Below are 25,606 nucleotides of genomic sequence, written 5' to 3'. Positions count from 1 at the left end.
CATACAAAACACACATATCCCATTCATACACACACATGTTCATACATCCCCAAGACCACACTCTCGCTGACATACATGGCAGCCCTTTCGTAGTGCCCCTACTCAAAGGATTTTGTTCAAACCACAGTATCAGTCTCTATGGACATGAGGCTTGAAGTCAATGACGCCGGGCGTGGGGGTGTCTGGTAACAATACGCGAGTTGCTCAGCCCTCAGTGGCGCACAATGATTTTCACAGATGAGAAGTAGCTCCCACTACACTGATTAAGCTAAATTTGACACCTTGCCTTCCCTACTACCTTCAAATCAGATGGGCTTTTATAGCCTGCTAAAAGTGCTTGAGGGGAGCAAAACAATTTAAGGTTATACTTTCAATTTAGTCATGCTTTTAAAGGATCACAGACTCCGAAATTCAGTTTTGCGGATTTATTAAAGGCCAAAAATAATTGAATATAAACACAGCTCAATATCAGAGTATATAGATACATAAAAATCAATACAGAGCCGAGTCTACGAATATAATTCATTCGGCATAAAAGACATAATATGATGAACTCCAAAATCAAAATGCAACAAAGAATAGAAGCTGAGTCCAATTCTCTTTTCATTAGAGAAGAAGCAAAGATATCTTTCCCTACTCTGCTCTACTTAGATATCCTACCTATTTCCCCGATATCCTATCCCAAAGGTGTCTGCACGTGTTGACTTCCTAAGAAGTTCTCACGTCAAATGGGTCTAATAGCTTAAAGCTATGGAGCTCATTCTAAGATGCTCCTTCTCCTCCAAAATAAGCAGAAGTACTCTCGCATCTGTCCCTGCACATCATACAAAGACACAAATGTTCAACCCACAATACGTCACAAGGTAAACTTTTGCATGTGCAACATCTTTACTAAGTTTCCACAGAAGCTTTAATTAAATTGATTCTTTTCCAGTGGGCTTGGTTCCCAGATAGGCCAGACACAAAAGGCATCCTCCCTTTTCGCCTTCCAGCCTTCTTCAAAGACATTCCGGGTATCCCCTTAAATCTACGAATAACGAGGTCGAATACATGCACCTGCAGTAGGATGAGAACATACTGACTTCGAACACCAGAAGGAGTAATTTAATTTTAATTCTTGAGCAACCAAGGAGAAAGGAAACTTAAAACAACTTGCAGTTTGGGCCTACAATGCAGGCAACTTAAACTAAACACAATTTACATTGCACGAATAACATTTCATTCTGCACCTTACACATACAGGATTATAAGATTCTTTAATACATATAAAGTCCTACTTACATGTGGTCACTACATTTTGATGCTAATATAACTGTGAATAAATGCATCTTAATAATCATGAAACACTGCAAACGACATAAATACATGTGAGTGCGTTTAAACCATGAGTGTAATGCACCCATACAATTTAGAGTGCTGTAAGCGCTCTATCAACACTAACGGTTGGAGGCCCCTAGATTAGTCTCTCCTTAGTTTGTACCGGACGTGACTGCACAGAAATCCCCAAACAAGTATTTTTTAGTATCTCATCAAGGTTGTTTCTCTTGTGGATACAACCAAAAGTAATGATTTTCCATTGCAAAGACTTTAAAGGTATGGGTTGTGACAGACTGTGGTCTGTTCTCACACTCATTAATGCTCAGGCGGCAGGGGCGATCAAGGAACGGCACCTGGGAACCCTCCACAGCATCACATGCGCTTCTTTGGCGTGTGCATACCATGTTCATAAGGAAACGGTTGGCTTTGAGCCATCGTACCAGCAAGAACCTCTTTGCAATGTATCATGTTCAGACCTGTTCAGACCATGTGCATTGCCCAATCAATATTTGTTATATCACTGGGTGAGAAGGCTACTGGGAGTGCAGATTGAGAGGCAGAGACATTGCCTTTGATTTTAGGTTCTTCTCTCCCAAGCCCTACATTGCTTGTAGGAAGTGGCTGCAGGCCTTGTCGAGTCATCGCCGGTTACAGGATGCCACAGGCTTGCGTACCAGGTCTGAATCTCTTCTGGTGTACTCTACAGGGGTTGCTTATTTTTGGTGTACCTGGGGGTCTTCTAGCACGGCTCCAGAGGAGCAGAAGTGTACTCTAAAGCTAATATGACTCCAATATCTTGGATATAATTTGTTTTTACATAATATACTCGATTTGCTATGCTTCTAATTGTTGTGGTACTTTTTACATGTTGGTTTTTGTATTTGTTATGGTATTTAAGCTAATAACAATGAAGACTAGTCAGGTGATTCATGTACACACACATTTATAACACGGGGGAAGAGGAGAGATATAGTTTGGAGGGAGGAGTAGCTGTTGTGAAAGACTGTTGGGATTTTCAGAAATGCCCAGAACCACCCCCCTTCTCAATCCTGTGGTGCAGATTAAAACTAGGCCTGTATCCCATAACTATCACTCAGCTGCCGCCTCCGCTATGGCCCGGGCAGGAGGATGGTAGCTTCCTGTATGGGATGGTAGCTTCCTACATGGGATGGTAGCTTCCTATATGAGATGGTAGCTTCCTATATGAGATGGTAGCTTCCTATATGAGATGGTAGCTTCCTACATTGGATGGTAGATTCCTAAATGGGATGGTAGCTTCTTATAAGGGATGGTTGCTTCCTGTATGAGATGGGAGCTTCCCATATGAGATGGTAGCTTCCTACATGGGATGGTAGCTTCCTATATGAGATGGTAGCTTCATGCATGGGATGGTAGCTTCCTACATTGGATGGTTGCCTCCTATATGGGATGGTAGCTTCCTATATGGGATGGTTGCTTCCTATATGGGATGGTAGCTTCCTACATGGGATGGTAGCTTCCTAAATGGGATGGTAGCTTCTTATATGGGATGGTTGCTTCCTGTATGAGATGGGAGCTTCCCATATGAGATGGTAGCTTCCTACATGGGATGGTAGCTTCCTATATGAGATGGTAGCTTCCTATATGGGATGGTAGCTTCCTATATGGGATGGTTGCTTCCTATATGGGATGGTAGCTTCCTACATGGGATGGTAGCTTATTATATGGGATGGTAGCTTCTTATATGGGATGTTGCTTCCTATATGAGATAGTAGCTTTCGATGCTGAAAGGAGGATCAGTTTATGTGTCCGTCCCCCCCCCAGCCCTCTGGCTCTGGTGGCCCTGGGCTTGGACACACTCCACTAGTCCTACTACACCCACACATCCTGCTGAGGAAAATAATCTGCTATGAGCTAAATCAACAATATGGATACCACTTACTAGAGGATTGAACCCTGAGTCTCTAACACAAGAAAACACTCTTCTTCTGCCAGAAATAGGCAGACTTGTATGAAGTTAAAGCCGCAAGGACTTTCAATCCTACGCTAGTTTTCAGGGAGTACCAAGTCCAGTGTGGCTCTGCTGAGATTGTGTTAAAGAGAGTGTTATTGTGAGTGTGTTCTCTTGTGAGAGCAATGTTTGTTTTAGGATTGCCTCTTCTCACTTCTCATTACATCAGGATAAAGTGCATATTCTGTTTCGTCTCTACAGGGACAACATACCAAGGAAGAAATTGTGATAAATTTACTACAGAGCTGCAGTCATCGTTATCTGGAAAAGGCACCGACAGCATGTTTGAAGATTCAGAATTGGAAAAACGCAACAATATACTGATCGGATCGCAAGTGAAGCCAAGAAGGCAGGAACAGAACATATTGTATGAGCTAAGTGATTATGAAACAGACATCAACAAATCAATAAGCTCTAACACAAAGAACACAACGAGCACAGGAAAAAAGGTGTTTTATAAGTGTGTGGCATGTGGAAAGATATTCAGACAATTAATAAAGCTGATTACACACGAGCGAATACACTCTGGAGAGAAGCACTTCTTCTGTGCAATGTGTGGAAAGTCCTTTAGTGACCCTGCTGCCATGAATAAACATCAGCGAATGCACACAGGGGGAAAACCTTACGCCTGCGATACATGTGGAAAGAGTTTCAACCAGTCGTCACACCTGACTATACACAAGCGGACGCATACGGGTGAAAAACCATATGCATGTACTGAATGTGGAAAAGGTTTCACCGACTCCTCATCCCTGAAGAAGCACATAAGAATTCACACTGGGCAGAAACCCTATGTCTGTCAAGGATGTGGCAAGGGTTTTAGTGACTCGTCTAACCTTACAAAACACATGAAAATACACTCAGGACTGATAGTCACCAAGGAAAGAAATGGCCAACGCCAACAGAAGCTGCAAAATAGACATCAAGTTGTCATAACGCTGGACGATTAGACAATGCTTAGAAACCAGAAGGGAGGTTCTGAAAAACATTAGGTGCTGCACCAGTTTCATGTTCGTTCGTTCTGCCCACGTGGGAGGATTTTATAAGACCTACGATGGAACTCATATATCTATAGAATAAAGATGCAAAGAAAACCAGGAGTGCGCCAGTCCTGCTGTACATAATCCAGTACTGTCCTGTGTGCTGTATAATAAAAGAAAAGAAGGTTAAACTAGTTGTAAACACAGACCAAAACTATCACCGAAACTAAACTGCTCATTTAAAACCAGAAGGGATTACCCAGTACCAATGGGGAATGTGATTGCTATAAAAATAGTGTTAAGAAAACCCCACAGCTGTGTGTGCTTACTGGAATGTGACTTTGCCAATTGTTACTAGTGATGTGCAATGCTTTAATGCATTTTTGGGTTAAAGTTAATACATTGTTGGGTTAAAGGTAATACATTGTTGGGTGTGAGTTCATTCATTGTTGGGTGTGAGTTCATTCATTGTTGGTTGCGAGTTCATTCATTGTTGGGTGTGAGTTCATTCATTGTTGGGTTATGAGTACATTCATTGTTGGTTGTGAGTTCATGCATGGTTGGTTGTGAGTTCATGCATTGTTGGTTGTGAATTCATGCTTTGTTGGGTGTGAGTTCATGAATTGTTGGGTGTGAGTTCATTCATTGTTGGGTGTGAGTTCATTCATTGTTGGGTGTGAGTGCATTCATTGTTGGGTTTGAGTTCATGCATTATTGGGTGTGAGTTCATGCATTGTTGGTTGTGAGTTCATTCACTGTTGGTTGCGAGTTCATGCATTGTTGGGTTTGAGTTCATTCATTGTTGGGTGTGAGTTCATGCATTGTTGGTTGTGAGTTCATTCATTGTTGGGTGTGAGTTCATTCATTGTTGGGTGTGAGTTCATTCATTGTTGGGTGTGAGTTCATGCATTGTTGGTTTTGAGATTATGCATTGTTGGGTGTGAGTTCATGCATTGTTGGTGTGAGTTCATTCATTGTTGGGTGTGAGTTCATTCATTGTTGGGTGTGAGTTCATCCATTGTTGGTTGTGAGTTCATTCATTGTTGAGTGGGAGTTAATGCATTGTTGGGTGTGAGTTCATACATTGTTGGGTGTGAGTTCATGCATTGTTGGGTGTGAGTTCATGCATTGTTGGGTGTGAGTTCATACATTGTTGGGTGTGAGTTCATGCATTGTTGGGTGTGAGTTCATTCATTGTTGGGTGTGAGTTCATGCATTTTTGGGTGTAAGTTCATGCATTGTTGGGTGTGAGTTCATTCATTGTTGGTTGTGAGTTCATTCATTGTTGAGTGGTAGTTAATGCATTGTTGGGTGCGAGTTCATGCATTGTTGGGTGTGAGTTCATGCATTGTTGGGGTGAGTTCATGCATTGTTGGGGTGAGTTCATGAATTGTTGGGTGTGAGTTCATGCATTGTTGGGTGCGAGTTCATTCATTGTTGGGTGTGAGTTCATTCATTGTTGGTTGTGAGTTCATTCATTGTTGGTTGCGAGTTCATGCATTGTTGGGTGCAAGTTCATGCATTGTTGAGTGGGAGTTAATGCATTGTTGGGTGTCAGTTCATGCATTGTTGGGTGTTAGTTCATTCATTGTTGGGTGTGAGTTCATTCATTGTTGGTTGTGAGTTCATGGATTGTTGGTTGTGAGATTATGCATTGTTGGGTGTGAGTTCATGCATTGTAGGTGTGAGTTCATTCATTGTTGGGTGTGAGTTCATTCATTGTTGGTTGTGAGTTCATGCATTGTTGAGTGGGAGTTCATGCATTGTTGAGTGGGAGTTCATGCATTGTTGGGTGCGAGTTCATGCATTGTTGAGTGGGAGTTCATGCATTGTTGGGTGCGAGTTCATGCATTGTTGGGTGCGAGTTCATGCATTGTTGAGTGGTAGTTAATGCATTGTTGGGTGCGAGTTCATGCATTGTTGGGTGCGAGTTCATGCATTGTTGGGTGCGAGTTCATGCATTGTTGGGTGGGAGTTCATGCATTGTTGGGTGTGAGTTAATGCATTGTTGGGTGTGAGTTCATGCATTGTTGGGTGTGAGTTCATTCATTGTTGGTTGTGAGTTTATGCATTGTTGGCTGCGAGTTCATGCATTGTTGGGTGTGAGTTCATGCATTGTTGGGTGTGAGTTTATGCATTGTTGGTTGTGAGTTCATGAATTGTTGGGTGTGAGTTCATGCATTGTTGGGTGTGAGTTCATGCATTGTTGGGTTTGAGTTCATGCATTGTTGGGTGTGAGTTCATACATTGTTGGGTGTGAGTTCATGCATTGTTGGGTGGACGTTCATGCATTGTTGGGTGTGAGTTCATTCATTGTTGGTTGTGAGTTTATGCATTGTTGGGTGGGAGTTCATGCATTGTTGGGTGTGAGTTCATGCATTGTTGGGTGTGAGTTCATGCATTGTTGGGTGTGAGTTCATGAATTGTTGGGTGCGAGTTCATGCATTGTTGGGTGGGAGTTCATGCATTGTTGGGTGGGAGTTCATGAATTGTTGGGTGCGAGTTCATGCATTATTGGGTGGGAGTTCATGCATTGTTGGGTGGGAGTTCATGCATGGGTGGGAGTTCATGCATTGTTGGGTGTGAGTTCATGCATTGTTGGGTGTGAGTTAAAGCATTGTTGGGTGTGAGTTCATGCATTGTTGGGTGGGAGTTCATGCATTGTTGAGTGGGAGTTCATGCATTGTTGGGTGCGAGTTCATGCATTGTTGGGTGGGAGTTCATGCATTGTTGGGTGCGAGTTCATGCATTGTTGGGTGGGAGTTCATGCATTGTTGGGTGGGAGTCTATGCATTGTTGGTTGTGAGTTCATTCATTGTTGGTTGTGAGTTCATGGATTGTTGGTTGTGAGATCATGCATTGTTGGGTGTGAGTTCATGCATTGTTGGTTGTGAGTTCATTCATTGTTGGGTGTGAGTTCATTCATTGTTGGGTGTGAGTTCATTCATTGTTGGGTGTGAGTTCATGCATTGTTGGTTTTGAGATTATGCATTGTTGGGTGTGAGTTCATGCATTGTTGGTGTGAGTTCATTCATTGTTGGGTGTGAGTTCATTCATTGTTGGGTGTGAGTTCATCCATTGTTGGTTGTGAGTTCATTCATTGTTGAGTGGGAGTTAATGCATTGTTGGGTGTGAGTTCATACATTGTTGGGTGTGAGTTCATGCATTGTTGGGTGTGAGTTCATGCATTGTTGGGTGTGAGTTCATACATTGTTGGGTGTGAGTTCATGCATTGTTGGGTGTGAGTTCATTCATTGTTGGGTGTGAGTTCATGCATTTTTGGGTGTAAGTTCATGCATTGTTGGGTGTGAGTTCATTCATTGTTGGTTGTGAGTTCATTCATTGTTGAGTGGTAGTTAATGCATTGTTGGGTGCGAGTTCATGCATTGTTGGGTGTGAGTTCATGCATTGTTGGGGTGAGTTCATGCATTGTTGGGGTGAGTTCATGAATTGTTGGGTGTGAGTTCATGCATTGTTGGGTGCGAGTTCATTCATTGTTGGGTGTGAGTTCATTCATTGTTGGTTGTGAGTTCATTCATTTTTGGTTGCGAGTTCATGCATTGTTGGGTGCAAGTTCATGCATTGTTGAGTGGGAGTTAATGCATTGTTGGGTGTCAGTTCATGCATTGTTGGGTGTTAGTTCATTCATTGTTGGGTGTGAGTTCATTCATTGTTGGTTGTGAGTTCATGGATTGTTGGTTGTGAGATTATGCATTGTTGGGTGTGAGTTCATGCATTGTAGGTGTGAGTTCATTCATTGTTGGGTGTGAGTTCATTCATTGTTGGTTGTGAGTTCATGCATTGTTGAGTGGGAGTTCATGCATTGTTGAGTGGGAGTTCATGCATTGTTGGGTGCGAGTTCATGCATTGTTGAGTGGGAGTTCATGCATTGTTGGGTGCGAGTTCATGCATTGTTGGGTGCGAGTTCATGCATTGTTGGGTGCGAGTTCATGCATTGTTGAGTGGTAGTTAATGCATTGTTGGGTGCGAGTTCATGCATTGTTGGGTGCGAGTTCATGCATTGTTGGGTGCGAGTTCATGCATTGTTGGGTGGGAGTTCATGCATTGTTGGGTGTGAGTTCATGCATTGTTGGGTGTGAGTTCATGCATTGTTGGGTGTGAGTTCATTCATTGTTGGTTGTGAGTTTATGCATTGTTGGCTGCGAGTTCATGCATTGTTGGGTGTGAGTTCATGCATTGTTGGGTGTGAGTTTATGCATTGTTGGTTGTGAGTTCATGCATTGTTGGGTGTGAGTTCATACATTGTTGGGTGTGAGTTCATGCATTGTTGGGTGGACGTTCATGCATTGTTGGGTGTGAGTTCATTCATTGTTGGTTGTGAGTTTATGCATTGTTGGGTGGGAGTTCATGCATTGTTGGGTGTGAGTTCATGCATTGTTGGGTGTGAGTTCATGCATTGTTGGGTGTGAGTTCATGAATTGTTGGGTGCGAGTTCATGCATTGTTGGGTGGGAGTTCATGCATTGTTGGGTGGGAGTTCATGAATTGTTGGGTGCGAGTTCATGCATTATTGGGTGGGAGTTCATGCATTGTTGGGTGGGAGTTCATGCATGGGTGGGAGTTCATGCATTGTTGGGTGTGAGTTCATGCATTGTTGGGTGTGAGTTAAAGCATTGTTGGGTGTGAGTTCATGCATTGTTGGGTGGGAGTTCATGCATTGTTGAGTGGGAGTTCATGCATTGTTGGGTGCGAGTTCATGCATTGTTGGGTGGGAGTTCATGCATTGTTGGGTGCGAGTTCATGCATTGTTGGGTGGGAGTTCATGCATTGTTGGGTGGGAGTTTATGCATTGTTGGTTGTGAGTTTATGCATTGTTGGGTGCGAGTTCATTCATTGTTGGTTGTGAGTTCATTCATTGTTGGGTGGGAGTTCATGCATTGTTGAGTGGGAGTTCATGCATTGTTGGGTGCGAGTTCATGCATTGTTGGGTGGGAGTTCATGCATTGTTGGGTGGGAGTTCATGCATTGTTGGGTGCGAGTTCATTCATTGTTGGTTGTGAGTTTATGCATTGTTGGGTGGGAGTTCATGCATTGTTGGGTGCGAGTTCATTCATTGTTGGGTGGGAGTTCATGCATTGTTGAGTGGGAGTTCATGCATTGTTGGGTGCGAGTTCATGCATTGTTGGGTGCGAGTTCATGCATTGTTGGGTGGGAGTTCATGCATTGTTGGGTGCAAGTTCATGCATTGTTGGGTGTGAGTTCATGCATTGTTGGGTGTGAGTTCATGCATTGTTGGGTGTGAGTTCATTCATTGTTGGGTGTGAGTTCATGCATTTTTGGGTGTGAGTTCATGCATTGTTGGTTGGGAGTTCATGCATTGTTGGTTGCGAGTTCACGCATTGTTGGGTGTGAGTTCATGCATTGTTGGGTGCGAGTTCATGCATTGCTGGGTGGGAGTTCATTCATTGTTGGGTGTGAGTTCATTCATTGTTGGGTGTGAGTTCATTCATTGTTGGTTGCGAGTTCATCCCTTGTTGGTGGCGAGTTCATGCCTTGTTGAGTGGGAGTTCATGCATTGTTGGGTGAGAGTTCATGCATTGTTGGTGTGAGTTCATTCATTGTTGGGTGTGAGTTCATTCATTGTTGGTTGTGAGTTCATGCATTGTTGGTTTTGAGATTATGCATTGTTGGGTGTGAGTTCATGCATTGTTGCGTGGGAGTTCATGCATTGTTGGGTGTGAGTTCATGCATTTTTGGGTGCGAGTTCATTCATTGTTGGGTGTGAGTTCATTCATTGTTGGTTGTGAGTTCATTCATTGTTGAGTGGGAGTTAATGCATTGTTGGGTGTGAGTTCATGCATTGTTGAGTGGGAGTTAATGCATTGTTGGGTGTGAGTTCATGCATTGTTGGTGTGAGTTCATTCATTGTTGGGTGTGAGTTCATTCATTGTTGGTTGTGAGTTCATGGATTGTTGGTTGTGAGATTATGCATTGTTGGGTGTGAGTTCATGCATTGTTGGTGTGAGTTCATTCATTGTTGGGTGTGAGTTCATTCATTGTTGGTTGTGAGTTCATGCATTGTTGAGTGGGAGTTCATGCATTGTTGGGTGCGAGTTCATGCATTGTTGAGTGGGAGTTCATGCATTGTTGAGTGGGAGTTCATGCATTGTTGAGTGTGAGTTCATGCATTGTTGGGTGTGAGTTCATGCATTGTTGGGTGTGAGTTCATGCATTGTTGGGTTTGAGTTCATGCATTGTTGGGTGTGAGTTCATACATTGTTGGGTGTGAGTTCATGCATTGTTGGGTGGACGTTCATGCATTGTTGGGTGTGAGTTCATTCATTGTTGGTTGTGAGTTTATGCATTGTTGGGTGGGAGTTCATGCATTGTTGGGTGCGAGTTCATGCATTGTTGGGTGCGAGTTCATGCATTGTTGGGTGGGAGTTCATGCATTGTTGGGTGCGAGTTCATGCATTGTTGGGTGTGAGTTCATACATTGTTGGGTGTGAGTTCATGCATTGTTGGGTGTGAGTTCATTCATTGTTGGGTGTGAGTTCATGCATTTTTGGGTGTGAGTTCATGCATTGTTGGGTGTGAGTTCATTCATTGTTGGTTGTGAGTTCATTCATTGTTGAGTGGGAGTTAATGCATTGTTGGGTGTGAGTTCATACATTGTTGGGTGTGAGTTCATGCATTGTTGGGTGTGAGTTCATGCATTGTTGGGTGTGAGTTCATACATTGTTGGGTGTGAGTTCATGCATTGTTGGGTGTGAGTTCATTCATTGTTGGGTGTGAGTTCATGCATTTTTGGGTGTGAGTTCATGCATTGTTGGGTGTGAGTTTATTCATTGTTGGTTGTGAGTTCATTCATTGTTGAGTGGGAGTTCATGCATTGTTGGGTGTGAGTTCATACATTGTTGGGTGTGAGTTCATGCATTGTTGGGTGTGAGTTCATGCATTGTTGGGTGTGAGTTCATGCATTGTTGGGTGTGAGTTCATGCATTGTTGGGTGTGAGTTCATGCATTGTTGGGTGTGAGTTCATTCATTGTTGGGTGTGAGTTCATGCATTGCTGGGTGCGAGTTCATGCATTGTTGGGTGGGACTTCATGCATTGTTGGGTGGGAGTTCATGCATTGTTGGGTGCGAGTTCATGCATTGTTGGATGTGAGTTCATGCATTGTTGAGTGGGAGTTAATGCATTGTTGGGTGTGAGTTCATGCATTGTTGGTGTGAGTTCCTTCATTGTTGGGTGTGAGTTCATTCATTGTTGGTTGTGAGTTCATGGATTGTTGGTTGTGAGATTATGCATTGTTGGGTGTGAGTTCATGCATTGTTGGTGTGAGTTCATTCATTGTTGGGTGTGAGTTCATTCATTGTTGGTTGTGAGTTCATGCATTGTTGAGTGGGAGTTCATGCATTGTTGGGTGCGAGTTCATGCATTGTTGAGTGGGAGTTCATGCATTGTTGAGTGTGAGTTCATGCATTGTTGGTTGCGAGTTCATGCATTGTTGGGTGCGAGTTCATGCATTGTTGGGTGTGAGTTCATGCATTGTTGGGTGTGAGTTCATTCATTGTTGGGTGTGAGTTTATGCATTGTTGGGTGTGAGTTCATTCATTGTTGGTTGTGAGTTTATGCATTGTTGGGTGTGAGTTCATGCATTGTTGGGTGCGAGTTCATGCATTGTTGGGTTTGAGTTCATGCATTGTTGGGTGTGAGTTCATACATTGTTGGGTGTGAGTTCATGCATTGTTGGGTGGACGTTCATGCATTGTTGGGTGTGAGTTCATTCATTGTTGGGTGCGAGTTCATGCATTGTTGGGTGCGAGTTCATGCATTGTTGGCTGTGAGTTCATGCATTGTTGGCTGTGAGTTCATGCATTGTTGGGTGTGAGTTCATGCATTGTTGGTTGTGAGTTCATGCATTGTTGGGTGTGAGTTCATGCGTTGTTGGGTGTGAGTTCATGCGTTGTTGGGTGGACGTTCATGCATTGTTGGGTGTGAGTTCATTCATTGTTGGTTGTGAGTTTATGCATTGTTGGGTGGGAGTTCATGCATTGTTGGGTGCGAGTTCATGCATTGTTGGGTTGGAGTTCATGCATTGTTGGGTGTGAGTTCATGCATTGTTGGGTGTGAGTTCATTCATTGTTGGGTGTGAGTTCATTCATTGTTGGTTGTGAGTTCATGCATTGTTGAGTGGGAGTTCATGCATTGTTGGGTGCGAGTTCATGCATTGTTGAGTGGGAGTTCATGCATTGTTGAGTGTGAGTTCATGCATTGTTGGTTGCGAGTTCATGCATTGTTGGGTGCGAGTTCATGCATTGTTGGGTGTGAGTTCATGCATTGTTGGGTGTGAGTTCATTCATTGTTGGTTGTGAGTTTATGCATTGTTGGGTGTGAGTTCATTCATTGTTGGTTGTGAGTTTATGCATTGTTGGGTGTGAGTTCATTCATTGTTGGGTGCGAGTTCATGCATTGTTGGGTGCGAGTTCATGCATTGTTGGGTGCGAGTTCATACAATGTTGGGTGTGAGTTCATGCATTGTTGGGTGGACGTTCATGCATTGTTGGGTGTGAGTTCATTCATTGTTGGGTGCGAGTTCATGCATTGTTGGGTGCGAGTTCATGCATTGTTGGGTGCGAGTTCATGCATTGTTGGGTGCGAGTTCATGCATTGTTGGGTGCGATTTCATGCATTGTGGGGTGTGAATTTATTCATTGTTGGGTGCGAGTTCATGCATTGTTGGGTGTGAGTTCATGCATTGTTGGGTGTGAGTTCATACATTGTTGGGTGTGAGTTCATGCATTGTTGGGTGTGAGTTCATGCATTGTTGGGTGTGAGTTCATGCATTGTTCGGTGTGAGTTCATGCATTGTTGGGTGTGAGTTAAAGCATTGTTGGGTGTGAGTTCATGAATTGTTGGGTGCGATTTCATGCATTGTGGGGTGTGAATTTATTCATTGTTGGGTGCGAGTTCATGCATTGTTGGGTGTGAGTTCATGCATTGTTGGGTGTGAGTTCATGCATTGTTGGGTGCGAGTTCATGCATTGTTGGGTGTGAGTTCATGCATTGTTGGGTGTGAGTTCATGAATTGTTGGGAGTTCATTCATTGTTGGGTGTGAGTTCATGCATTGTTGGATGTGAGTTCATTCATTGTTGGGTGTGAGTTCATGCATTGTTGGTTGTGGGTTCATGCATTGTTGGGTGTGAGTTCATGCATTGTTGGGTGCGAGTTCATGCATTGTTGGGTGCGAGTTCATGCATTGTTGGGTGCGAGTTCATGCATTGTTGGGTGTGAGTTCATGCATTGTTGGGAGTTCATTCTTTGTTGGGTGCGAGTTCGTGAATTGTTGGGTGTGAGTTCATGAATTGTTGGGTGTGAGTTCATGAATTGTTGGGAGTTCATTCATTGTTGGGTGTGAGTTCATGCATTGTTGGATGTGAGTTCATCCATTGTTGGGTGTGAGTTCATGCATTGTTGGTTGTGAGTTCATGCATTGTTGGTTGTGAGTTCATGCATTGTTGGGTGCGAGTTCATGCATTGTTGGGTGCGAGTTCATGCATTGTTGGATGTGAGTTCATGCATTGTTGGGTGTGAGTTCATGCATTGTTGGTTGTGAGTTCATGCATTGTTGGTTGTGAGTTCATGCATTGTTGAGTGGGAGTTCATGCATTGTTGGGTGCGAGTTCATGCATTGTTGAGTGGGAGTTCATGCATTGTTGAGTGTGAGTTCATGCATTGTTGGTTGCGAGTTCATGCATTGTTGGGTGCGAGTTCATGCATTGTTGGGTGTGAGTTCATGCATTGTTGGGTGTGAGTTCATTCATTGTTGGGTGTGAGTTTATGCATTGTTGGGTGTGAGTTCATTCATTGTTAGTTGTGAGTTTATGCATTGTTGGGTGTGAGTTCATGCATTGTTGGGTGCGAGTTCATGCATTGTTGGGTTTGAGTTCATGCATTGTTGGGTGTGAGTTCATACATTGTTGGGTGTGAGTTCATGCATTGTTGGGTGGACGTTCATGCATTGTTGGGTGTGAGTTCATTCATTGTTGGGTGCGAGTTCATGCATTGTTGGGTGCGAGTTCATGCATTGTTGGCTGTGAGTTCATGCATTGTTGGCTGTGAGTTCATGCATTGTTGGCTGTGAGTTCATGCATTGTTGGTTGTGAGTTCATGCATTGTTGGGTGTGAGTTCATGCGTTGTTGGGTGTGAGTTCATGCGTTGTTGGGTGGACGTTCATGCATTGTTGGGTGTGAGTTCATTCATTGTTGGTTGTGAGTTTATGCATTGTTGGGTGGGAGTTCATGCATTGTTGGGTGCGAGTTCATGCATTGTTGGGTTGGAGTTCATGCATTGTTGGGTGTGAGTTCATGCATTGTTGGGTGTGAGTTCATTCATTGTTGGGTGTGAGTTCATGCATTTTTGGGTGTGAGTTCATGCATTGTTGGGTGGGAGTTCATGCATTGTTGGTTGCGAGTTGACGCATTGTTGGGTGTGAGTTCATGGATTGTTGGTTGTGAGATTATGCATTGTTGGGTGTGAGTTCATGCATTGTTGGTGTGAGTTCATTCATTGTTGGGTGTGAGTTCATTCATTGTTGGTTGTGAGTTCATGCATTGTTGAGTGGGAGTTCATGCATTGTTGGGTGCGAGTTCATGCATTGTTGAGTGGGAGTTCATGCATTGTTGAGTGTGAGTTCATGCATTGTTGGTTGCGAGTTCATGCATTGTTGGGTGCGAGTTCATGCATTGTTGGGTGTGAGTTCATGCATTGTTGGGTGTGAGTTCATTCATTGTTGGTTGTGAGTTTATGCATTGTTGGGTGTGAGTTCATTCATTGTTGGTTGTGAGTTTATGCATTGTTGGGTGTGAGTTCATTCATTGTTGGGTGCGAGTTCATGCATTGTTGGGTGCGAGTTCATGCATTGTTGGGTGCGAGTTCATACAATGTTGGGTGTGAGTTCATGCATTGTTGGGTGGACGTTCATGCATTGTTGGGTGTGAGTTCATTCATTGTTGGGTGCGAGTTCATGCATTGTTGGGTGCGAGTTCATGCATTGTTGGGTGCGAGTTCATGCATTGTTGGGTGCGAGTTCATGCATTGTTGGGTGCGATTTCATGCATTGTGGGGTGTGAATTTATTCATTGTTGGGTGCGAGTTCATGCATTGTTGGGTGTGAGTTCATGCATTGTTGGGTGTGAGTTCATACATTGTTGGGTGTGAGTTCATGCATTGTTGGGTGTGAGTTCATGCATTGTTGGGTGTGAGTTCATGCATTGTTCGGTGTGAGTTCATGCATTGTTGGGTGTGAGTTAAAGCATTGTTGGGTGTGAGTTCATGAATTGTTGGGTGCGATTTCATGCATTGTGGGGTGTGAATTTATTCATTGTTGGGTGCGAGTTCATGCATTGTTGGGTGTGAGTTCATGCATTGTTGGGTGTGAGTTCATGCATTGTTGGGTGCGAGTTCATGCATTGTTGGGTGTGAGTTCATGCATTGTTGGGTGTGAGTTCATGAATTGTTGGGAGTTCATTCATTGTTGGGTGTGAGTTCATGCATTGTTGGATGTGAGTTCATTCATTGTTGGGTGTGAGTTCATGCATTGTTGGTTGTGGGTTCATGCATTGTTGGGTGTGAGTTCATGCATTGTTGGGTGCGAGTTCATGCATTGTTGGGTGCGAGTTCATGCATTGTTGGGTGCGAGTTCATGCATTGTTGGGTGTGAGTTCATGCATTGTTGGGAGTTCATTCTTTGTTGGGTGCGAGTTCGTGAATTGTTGGGTGTGAGTTCATGAATTGTTGGGTGTGAGTTCATGAATTGTTGGGAGTTCATTCATTGTTGGGTGTGAGTTCATGCATTGTTGGATGTGAGTTCATCCATTGTTGGGTGTGAGTTCATGCATTGTTGGTTGTGAGTTCATGCATTGTTGGTTGTGAGTTCATGCATTGTTGGGTGCGAGTTCATGCATTGTTGGGTGCGAGTTCATGCATTGTTGGATGTGAGTTCATGCATTGTTGGGTGTGAGTTCATGCATTGTTGGTTGTGAGTTCATGCATTGTTGGTTGTGAGTTCATGCATTGTTGGGTGCGAGTTCATGCATTGTTGGGTGCGAGTTCATGCATTGTTGGGTGCGAGTTCATGCATTGTTGGGTGCGAGTTCATGCATTGTTGGGTGTGAGTTCATGAATTGTTGGGTGTGAGTTCATGCATTGTTGGTTGTGAGTTCGTGAATTGTTGGGTGTGAGTTAATGAATTGTTGGGTGTGAGTTCATGCATTGTTGGGGTGAGTTCATGCATTGTTGGGTGTGGGTTCATGCATTGTTGGGTGCGAGTTCATTCATTGTTGGGGTGAGTTCATGCATTGTTGGTTGTGAGTTCGTGAATTGTTGGGTGTGAGTACATGAATTGTTGGGTGTGAGTTCATGCATTGTTGGTTGTGAGTTCGTGAATTGTTGGGTGTGAGTTCGTGAATTGTTGGGTGTGAGTTCATGCATTGTTGGGTGTGAGTTCATGCATTGTTGGGTGTGAGTCCAACAAGATCTGCTTCCTCTGTTCAAGAAGCAGACCCTTGCAGGGTGTGAGAGCTGATTCCACCAGAGCTAAGGCTGCTACCACTTTCGGGCTCCAGGAGTGCCTGTCTTTGTCCTCTGTCTGGTTGTGACGTGGGCGTCGTTGCATACCTTCTCGGAGTGCTTCTGTCGTGACATCCAGATCACGTGGGAAGGGCACTTTTCCTTCTTAGTCATGCTGGATGTTTTGGTCTGAGTGCACTCCACAGATCCTTCACCCGGAGACAGCCCGCTTTGGAATCTATTCTAAGGTGAGGAATCTGCGGTTCGAAGTATCCATCTGAAGAACAAGTTACTTACCTATGGTAATGTTCCTATTGGCGAAAGCTCTAAATGCTGATTCAGCGCAGCCCTCCCACAGCTTCGTTCTTTAGAGTCGCCTCATTTTAACATATAAAAAGGTCTCAGGTTAGTATTAGGCACAATGTTACCCAATGTGTTCATTGTCTGAGTCTGAAGGCATGGAGTTGCAAAAATAAGAAGCTGACATCTGCCACCTCTGCGTCGTCACTTTCAGGGGCTGAAGAGCCAACAGGGAGCTGCACAGCGGCCCCAGGCGGCACACGAGAGCACTGCTGAAGACAGGTTTCCAGATCCAGTTTAACACCTGGGGAATATTCTACGGTGACGATTCTGTGGGTATATAGATTATCCTCTGGAAAGAGCATTCCGAAGATAAGTAACTTGTTCTGGTAGATCGATCCAGGACTGTGCGTGGAAGAGGCAGTCCTGCATTCTACGTCTACTTTTGGTAGCTGTAGAAGGCCACAACTTTATAGGGAGATCTTTCCCTTGTGTCTTGTGTAATGTGTAGTTCCTGGGCTGTATTTATTGTTGTTACTGATATTTACTGTTGGCGTTTCAGAGCTTAAGATTATTCCATTTGAATTTCAGAGCTATTCATTTAGTAAACTTCTCTCCAAAAGAGGCAATAGTGAGCAGTCACGTCCTACTCCAAGAGGCGATACAGAGAATAAGTTCAAAGTATGACATAGAAATCGTACCCTATAAGATCAACATCTGTCTGAGTTACATTTTACAGGAGGGGTTATGGAGTGAAACCCCAATAATGTGCATCGCTACCCTGCCCCCCCCGCCCCTCAACAAAGGTCATCTGATTCTCTTCAAACACTGAGGCCCAAATCTATCAAACTTTGAAGCAGTGCAACGCAGTGAAACAACGTGGTGTGCTGCATGAAATCGAGAGCGCGGAAATGCACCATATATATCAACATATGGTGCATCCCTGCTCTCTCCGTGCACGGACGTGTGATGCATAGCGCCAATGCAGGCACCCTTACATCCTGGTGCTTACATGTCTTTGTTTGCAGGCAGGATTGTTTTTACGAAGTAAGGGATAGTTTATTCAACAAAAACAATGCTTAGATGCGTTCTCCTCTTTGGAAGTGAGCTGCCGAATGCAAAGAGGAAACAAAAAGGAGAAATAAAGATATTTTTCTTCTTCTTCCCTCTATCGGGAAGGAGTGCAATGTTGACACATTCTGAGGTTTACCAGTCCTTGTACATCTGAGAATGCGCCAAAACCCATCAATGGATGCGGGGGAACACCCACACACCACCAACGCTCGACCCATGTAACACCATCCTGGCAAAGAGTAATGCAAGGCAACGACTAGCACTGCGTAGTGTTACTCTGGATTTACTAAACCGCCCGGGGCAGTGCAAGGGGGCTGTGCGTGGCTTGGTAAATCTGACAAGGATTGCATTGCCCTAGCGACACCATGCGTGACGCAAGGGAAACACAATTCTACCATAAATCTGCCCAAAAGCGTCCCCACGTACGCAATGTGCCCTGTCAAGTGATAAAGGAAAGTCATCCATCCGTCAATAACCAATAACTTTAACTACATGAAAAGGTGAACAGTTAAATGATTAATCATACGACTCTGGTCATTGATGGACGTTTCGATCGTTAGCTAGACTCCTATTGGCCTTCTTCAGAGTTGGGTGAGATCCCCTTCCCAGGTCATCCTGAAAAAAGTCTGGGAGTAAAAATTGATAATGACCTCTCACATCCTGTATGTGATCTCTTCCTGCTCATTCCACCTGCAAATCCTTGAAAAGGTCACTGCTTTCCTTGGGAGAATAGTGTGCAGAAGGCTGAAATAAAAAGGAAGCTTTGCAAAGTGCAAGTGAGGAAGGGCAGTTTAGAGTCGAGGCATTCGCTAGCACTGGCCCCAATTAGGAAGAGTCTGTTGTTTTCATGATAAGGCTGAGGGTCAGTTGCTGCAGCGGAGCGTTGTGTTGTGCCCGGGGGTATTTATGTCGCTGCTGCCCTTTAAAGAGCCTTTGCTTCGCCTTCAATGCACTTAACAGTTCTGGCAACTGCTCTGTGGTCTGATGATTTAAAGCCCTGCGCACCCCTTGCTGGCTCCAGTGCGGGCGCGGTCGTTTGCGCCATATGTCCAGGGTGGTCTCGCAGAGGCAGATGGTGTGGGCCAGGTTTTCAGCTGCGAGGCCACAGAGCCGGCAGGTCGTATCTCCTCCTGACCTCACCCAGGGTCAGTTATGCGGTTCATCTGGAAACTGCACAAGCAGCAACACAGAAATTAGCTTTTTGTCCGAGGGTGTAGATGTTTGCGCAGGTACTGCTGGGCTCTCAAGGTTTTATAGCTGTTTAGTATGACCCAGGCATGTGAGAGTTTTGCTAGGGCTGCCCTCTCTTCTAGCGATGCTAATATTTTGAATGATTTTGAGTCTATTTTGTTTTTTAGGTCGAGTATTTATACTCGAACCTATTACATCTGAACCAAAGTCTCTTGAACCAGCAGATTTCCTACAATGCATGTTGTGCACTCGAGCATGAAGCTTCCCCAGGCGCGCGCTTGGTCTCACACACCACCATCAAAGGCTTCTGCTCCTCCTCACTCACACCCCATCCCCATATGCTCCTTTCCTCCCTCCCACTCGCTGGCTCCCGCGCCCCCCCAGCCCTGCTCCAGACTTCAAAGGTATCCGCTCCCCCGCCCCCTGCTTCACACTGCAAAGGAATGCGCCCCCCGCCACCGCAATCCCGAGAGCATTTCCCGGCCGCTTTTCATTTCATTTTGCGGCCGCTTTTAATCTTTCATTGAGAACTTTATCACTAAATTTACTGACCCTAAATAAAATTAGGCTTTGTTTTCATAATATAAATTCAGGCACAGGGATATTACATTAAAAGCATAGCAGGCACAGAGAGATTTCAACCAAGGGCACGCAGCAGGACAGACCCAGGCCTCCATGTTCAAGGGTTATCAATTTAGCCAGATCATGATCAGGTCGCTACAGAACTGTTTAAAATGCAACTAAGTAATGAGCCAAAACAAGAGCCGAAGTCGTTAGATTACTGCTTGTATTATGGAGATTAAACCAAATGAAGAGCAAAAGTTGTATGTTAGTGTGAGCAGGGAAATGCATATTTGACACTACCATAACGCACAAGGTTACCCGAGGTCACATGAATTTGAACCAACCTAATACTTATAAAACTTTATAAATAAATACTACAGAAATAATAATATGACAATACCGTAAGTGTAACATACAACTTGCACCTACTAAAACCATCTCTACATGATTAAATATCTAAAGCACTAAATGAAAATCTGATGTAATGCTGACTTTATTGACCTTAAGCAAACCATCCCTATTTTACTAAGACATTTTCCTTTCCGAAGAACGCATTCTTTTTACGGCTCAGTATAATTAATAAAAAATAAACCCTTCAAGGACTATGGAGTTGGCTTTGCCCTACACAATTTCAGACCACCCATGCAGGAGTGGGCAGACAGATGTGTACAATGGAGCCAATGCCATCTTTAACTGTTATCTGTAATAAAATTTCAGTAAATGCGTCCTGTGGTTCTGTATGTAATTGTTCTGAAAAGGCTGCAAACAACTGCTCCAACAAGATGGGGCACATTACAGGCACTGCAGGAGGCCCAGCAGCTAGCATGCCTGCCTTCGCCTCCACCCCCAGTAACATTGTTATTTTAGCAGAGGGTGTTCTAGTGGATTGTGGCCAGGATCTAAATTAGGGTGATAGCATCACTCAGCGCCACCCCAGATTCACTCAGCGCCACCTCAGATTCACTCAGCGCCACCCCAGATTCACTCAGCGCCACCACATTATCACTCAGCACCACCACATTATCACTCAGCACCACCACTGCACCACTCAGCACCACCACAGCATCACTCAGCACCACAGCAGCACCACTCAGCGCCACTGCAGCATCACTCAGCACCACCCCAGCACCACTCAGCGCCACCCCAGCATTACTCAGCGCCACCCCAGCACCACTCAGCACCACCACAGCATCACTCAGCACCACCACAGCATCACTCAGCACCACCCCAGCATCACTCAGCACCACCCCAGCATCACTCAGCGCCACCCCAGCATCACTAAGCGCCACCACAGCACCACCACAGCATCACTCAGCACCACAACAGCACCACTTAGCGCCACTGCAGCATCACTCAGCACCACCACAGCACCACTCAGCGCCACCCCAGCATTACTCAGCGCCACCCCAGCACCACTCAGCACCACAGCATCACTCAGCACCACCACAGCATCACTCAGCGCCACCCCAGCATCACTCAGCGCCACCCCAGCATCACTCAGCGCCACCACCGCAACACTCAGCATCACCACATCATCACTCAGCGCTAACCCAGCATCACTCAGCGCCACCCCAGCCTCACTCAGTGCCACCCCAGCATCACTCAGCGCCACCACAGCATCACTCAGCGCCACCACAGCACCACTCAGCACCACCACAGCATCACTCAGCGCCACCCCAGCATCACTCAGCGCCACCACAGCATCACTCAGCATCATCACTCAGCGCTACCCCAGCATCACTCAGCGCCACCCCAGCCTCACTCAGTGCCACCCCAGCATCACTCAGCGCCACCACAGCATCACTCAGCGCCACCACAGCACCACTCAGCGCCACCACAGCATCACTCAGCACCACCCCAGCATCACTCAGCGCCACCACAGCATCACTCAGCATCACCACACCACCACATTATCACTCAGCACCACCACATTATCACTCAGCAGCACCACTCAGCACCACCACAGCATCACTCAGCACCACTCAGCACCACCACATTATCACTCGGCACCACCACAGCACCACTCAGCACCACCACAGCATCACTCAGCACCACCACAGCACCACTCAGCACCACCACAGCACCACTCAGCACCACCACAGCATCACTCAGCGCCACCCCAGCATCACTCAGCACCACCACAGCACCACTCAGCACCACCACAGCACCACTCAGCACCACCACAGCATCACTCATCACTCGTTTGAAATTTAAAATGCTGGCAATTGTCCATCTGGCCTTGTATGGATTGGGCTCACTTCATCTACAGAAGCGCTTTTCTTTCTATATTCCTTCCAGGACTTTGCGGTCCTCGGACCAACTTCTTATTCAGAACCCGCGCTTTTCACGCCAGAGGCTAGGGGGTTGCTCTTTCACCCGTAAGGCTGGTCTAGCCTGGAATGAGCTTCCTCTTGCTCTCAGGAGGATTGCGGATCCGGCTGTCTTCAAAAAGAACCTAAAAACACTATTATTCTGAGCCCATTCTTTTAGAGGCTCTTCCTGTTCAGCTGGTGGTGGGGGTTTAGGGTACCAGCGCCGGGATACTCTGAGTAGCTGAGCGCTTTAGAAATGCAGTATAACATAACATAACATAACTCAGCGCCACCCCAGCATCACTCTGCACCACCACAGCACCACTCAGCATCACCACATCATCACTCAGCGCTACCCCATCATCACTCAGCACCACCACATTATCACTCAGTACCACCACAGCACCACTCAGCACCACCACAGCACCACTCAGCACCACCACAGCACCACTCAGCACCACCACATTATCACTCAGCACCACCACATTATCACTCAGCACCACCACAGCACCACTCAGCACCACCACAGCATCCCTCAGCACCACCACAGCACCACTCAGCACCTCCACAGCACCACTCAGCACCTCCACAGCATCACTCAGCACCTCCACAGCATCACTCAGCACCACCACAGCACCCCCACAGCATCACTCAGCACCACCACAGCACCACTCAGCACCACCACATTATCACTCAGCACCACCACATTATCACTCAGCACCACCACAGCACCACTCAGTACCACCACAGCATCACTCAGCACCACCACAGCACCACTCAGCACCACCACAGCACCACTCAGCACCACCACTGCACCACTCAGCACCACCACAGCACCACTCAGCACCACCACAGCATCACTCAGCACCACCACAGCACCACTCAGCACCACCACAGCTTCAATCAGCACCACCACAGCACCACTCAGCGCCACCACATCATCACTCAGCACCACTCCAGCTTCACTCAGCACCACCACAGCACCACCACAGCACCACTCAGCGCCACCACATTATCACTCAGCACCACCACAGCACCACTCAGCACCACCACAGCATCACTCAGCACCACCACAGCATCACTCAGCACCACCACTCAGCACCTCCACTGCATCACTCAGCACCACCACAGCACCACTCAGCACCACCACAGCATCACTCAGCACCACCACAGCATCACTCAGCACCACCACTCAGCACCACCACAGCTTCACTCAGCACCACCACAGCACCACTCAGCGCCACCACATCATCACTCAGCACCACCACAGCATCACTCAGCGCCACCACATCACCACTCAGCGCCTCCACAGCACCACAAAGCGCCACCCCAGCATCACTCAGCGCCACCCCAGATTCACTCAGCGCCACCCCAGATTCACTCAGCGCCACCCCAGATTCACTCAACGCCACCCCAGATTCACTCAGCGCTACCCCAGATTCACTCAGCGCTACCCCAGCATCACTCAACGCTATCCCAGCATCACTCAGCGCTACCCCAGCATCACTCATCGCTACCCCAGCATCACTCAGCGCCACCCCAAATTCACTCAGCGCCACCCCAGCATCACTCAGCGCCACCCCCGCATCACTCAGCGCTACCCCAGCATCACTCGGCGCTACCCCAGCATCACTCAGCGCCACCCCAGATTCACTCAGCGCCATCCCAGCATCACTCAGCGCCACCCCAGATTCACTCAGCGCCACCCCAGCATCACTCAGCGCCCCCCAGCATCACTCAGCGCCCCCCCAGCATCACTCAGCGCCCCCCCAGCATCACTCAGCACCCCCCAGCATCACTCAGCGCCACCCCAGCATCACTCAGCACCCCCCCAGCATCACTCAGCGCCCCCCCCAGCATCACTCAGCGCCCCCCCAGCATCACTCAGCGCCACCCCAGCATCACTCAGTGCCCCCCAGCATCACTCAGCGCCCCCCAAACATCACTCAGCACAACCCCAGCATCACTCAGCGCCACCCCAGATTCACTCAGCGTCACACCAGCATCACTCAGCGCCACCCCAGCATCACTCAGCGCCACCCCAGCACCACTCAGCACCACCCCAGCATCACTCAGCGCCACCACACCATCACTCAGGGGCACCACAACATCACTATGCACTACCACGTCACAGCATCACAGGTCGTCATCACAGCATCAATCTGTGCAACCATTCAACAACAACTGGTTCAAATATGTTCTCTCAATGTTTCAAGCTTTATTACAAATGTCACAAAAAGATGTTAATATTTCACTTCTGTTCTTGGATTATCGTCACAATAAAATACACTGAACATAATCTTCACAAAATGTATTTATTTATTTACTAACGTTTAAGCTATTGCTATTATAAATTGCAATTACTTTTATTTAAGTATTAATTATTTAAAAAAATTAAAAGCCATTGTTATTTGTAATATCAATACATCTTAGTCACGTAAATACAAAACATGTTGCATTACAAATGCTATTGGGTCACATTTGCAAATGTAAATGACAAAGCTATTAATTTAGCTATTTTCAAAACCAACACATAAATAAAATATTTGTCATCTACAATACCAATAGCTCAAACTTTCCTAATGCGAGACGTATTGCATTGCAAATGCTTATTTTATTGCTTGTGGCTTACAGTCACCATCCAAATTTCAGCCAGTCCTAGCAAGTCTCTGGTGCCGTTGAGGTATATACAGGCAGGTGAGCTTGGTTTCTTTATAATCTCCTCGCAGATGAAATGATTGATGTGGGTAGGTGAATATCCCTCCGCAAACCGCTCCCTCAGCTCTCACTTTATCCATCCTTACTCCTCCCAAAGCCCCGCCCCTTTGGTATTCCCATTTTCCATCCACTCCCAACAGCCTGATCCACATTTACGGCTATAACATGGACATCTGTGTGCGGCCATCTCCGCTGTCCAGCAGAGATCTCTGTACAGAAAAGACAGGTAGGTGGAGGCGGAGACCCCCACACGTAGGTTTGTGAAAGGCAATTTGTACGGTTATAAGTACTAATCTACGACTACTAAACGTACTACAAATGCAGTTTGTGGTTCGCCCCCTAGTATTTTGCTTGCCTACTGTAATCTCCATTGATTTGTTCCCTTGTTGGAAAGCGTTTGCTCAATAGAGCGGCCCTGAGCTGGTCATGGTGAAGGCAGCTGTAATTTCAGATCATCTGTTTATTATGAAACCATACGACAAGGGCAGTAGGTATGATGTATTCAGTATGAAACATATATTGGGCCTTTAGGATTTGATTGCTTTTGCATCTTGTTGAGACCTGCAGACCAGTATTTTCTAAATTCTCACAGGTTATCTTTTGTAGGTAAGGATGTAGGTGGTGAT

At 45.9% G+C, this 25,606-nt stretch overlaps 1 protein-coding gene across 1 annotated transcript in view; it reads left to right on the top strand.

Moving 5' to 3' along the window:
* Window positions 1-4,671, top strand: part of LOC144752261 (zinc finger and SCAN domain-containing protein 26-like) — a 49,303-nt gene extending 44,632 nt beyond the window's left edge. The window contains exon 4 of the mRNA XM_078640271.1: window positions 3,509-4,671. Coding sequence (XP_078496397.1) covers window positions 3,509-4,257 — 749 coding nt within the window. The 3' untranslated portion in view covers window positions 4,258-4,671. The remainder of the gene's footprint in view (window positions 1-3,508) is intronic.
* Window positions 4,672-25,606: the final 20,935 nt, after the last annotated feature.

The sequence above is a fragment of the Lissotriton helveticus genome, chromosome 4_2 (genome assembly GCF_964261635.1).
Source record: "Lissotriton helveticus chromosome 4_2, aLisHel1.1, whole genome shotgun sequence".
Lineage (NCBI taxonomy): Eukaryota > Metazoa > Chordata > Amphibia > Caudata > Salamandridae > Lissotriton > Lissotriton helveticus.
This window is presented reverse-complemented; position numbering and strand designations above follow the sequence as displayed.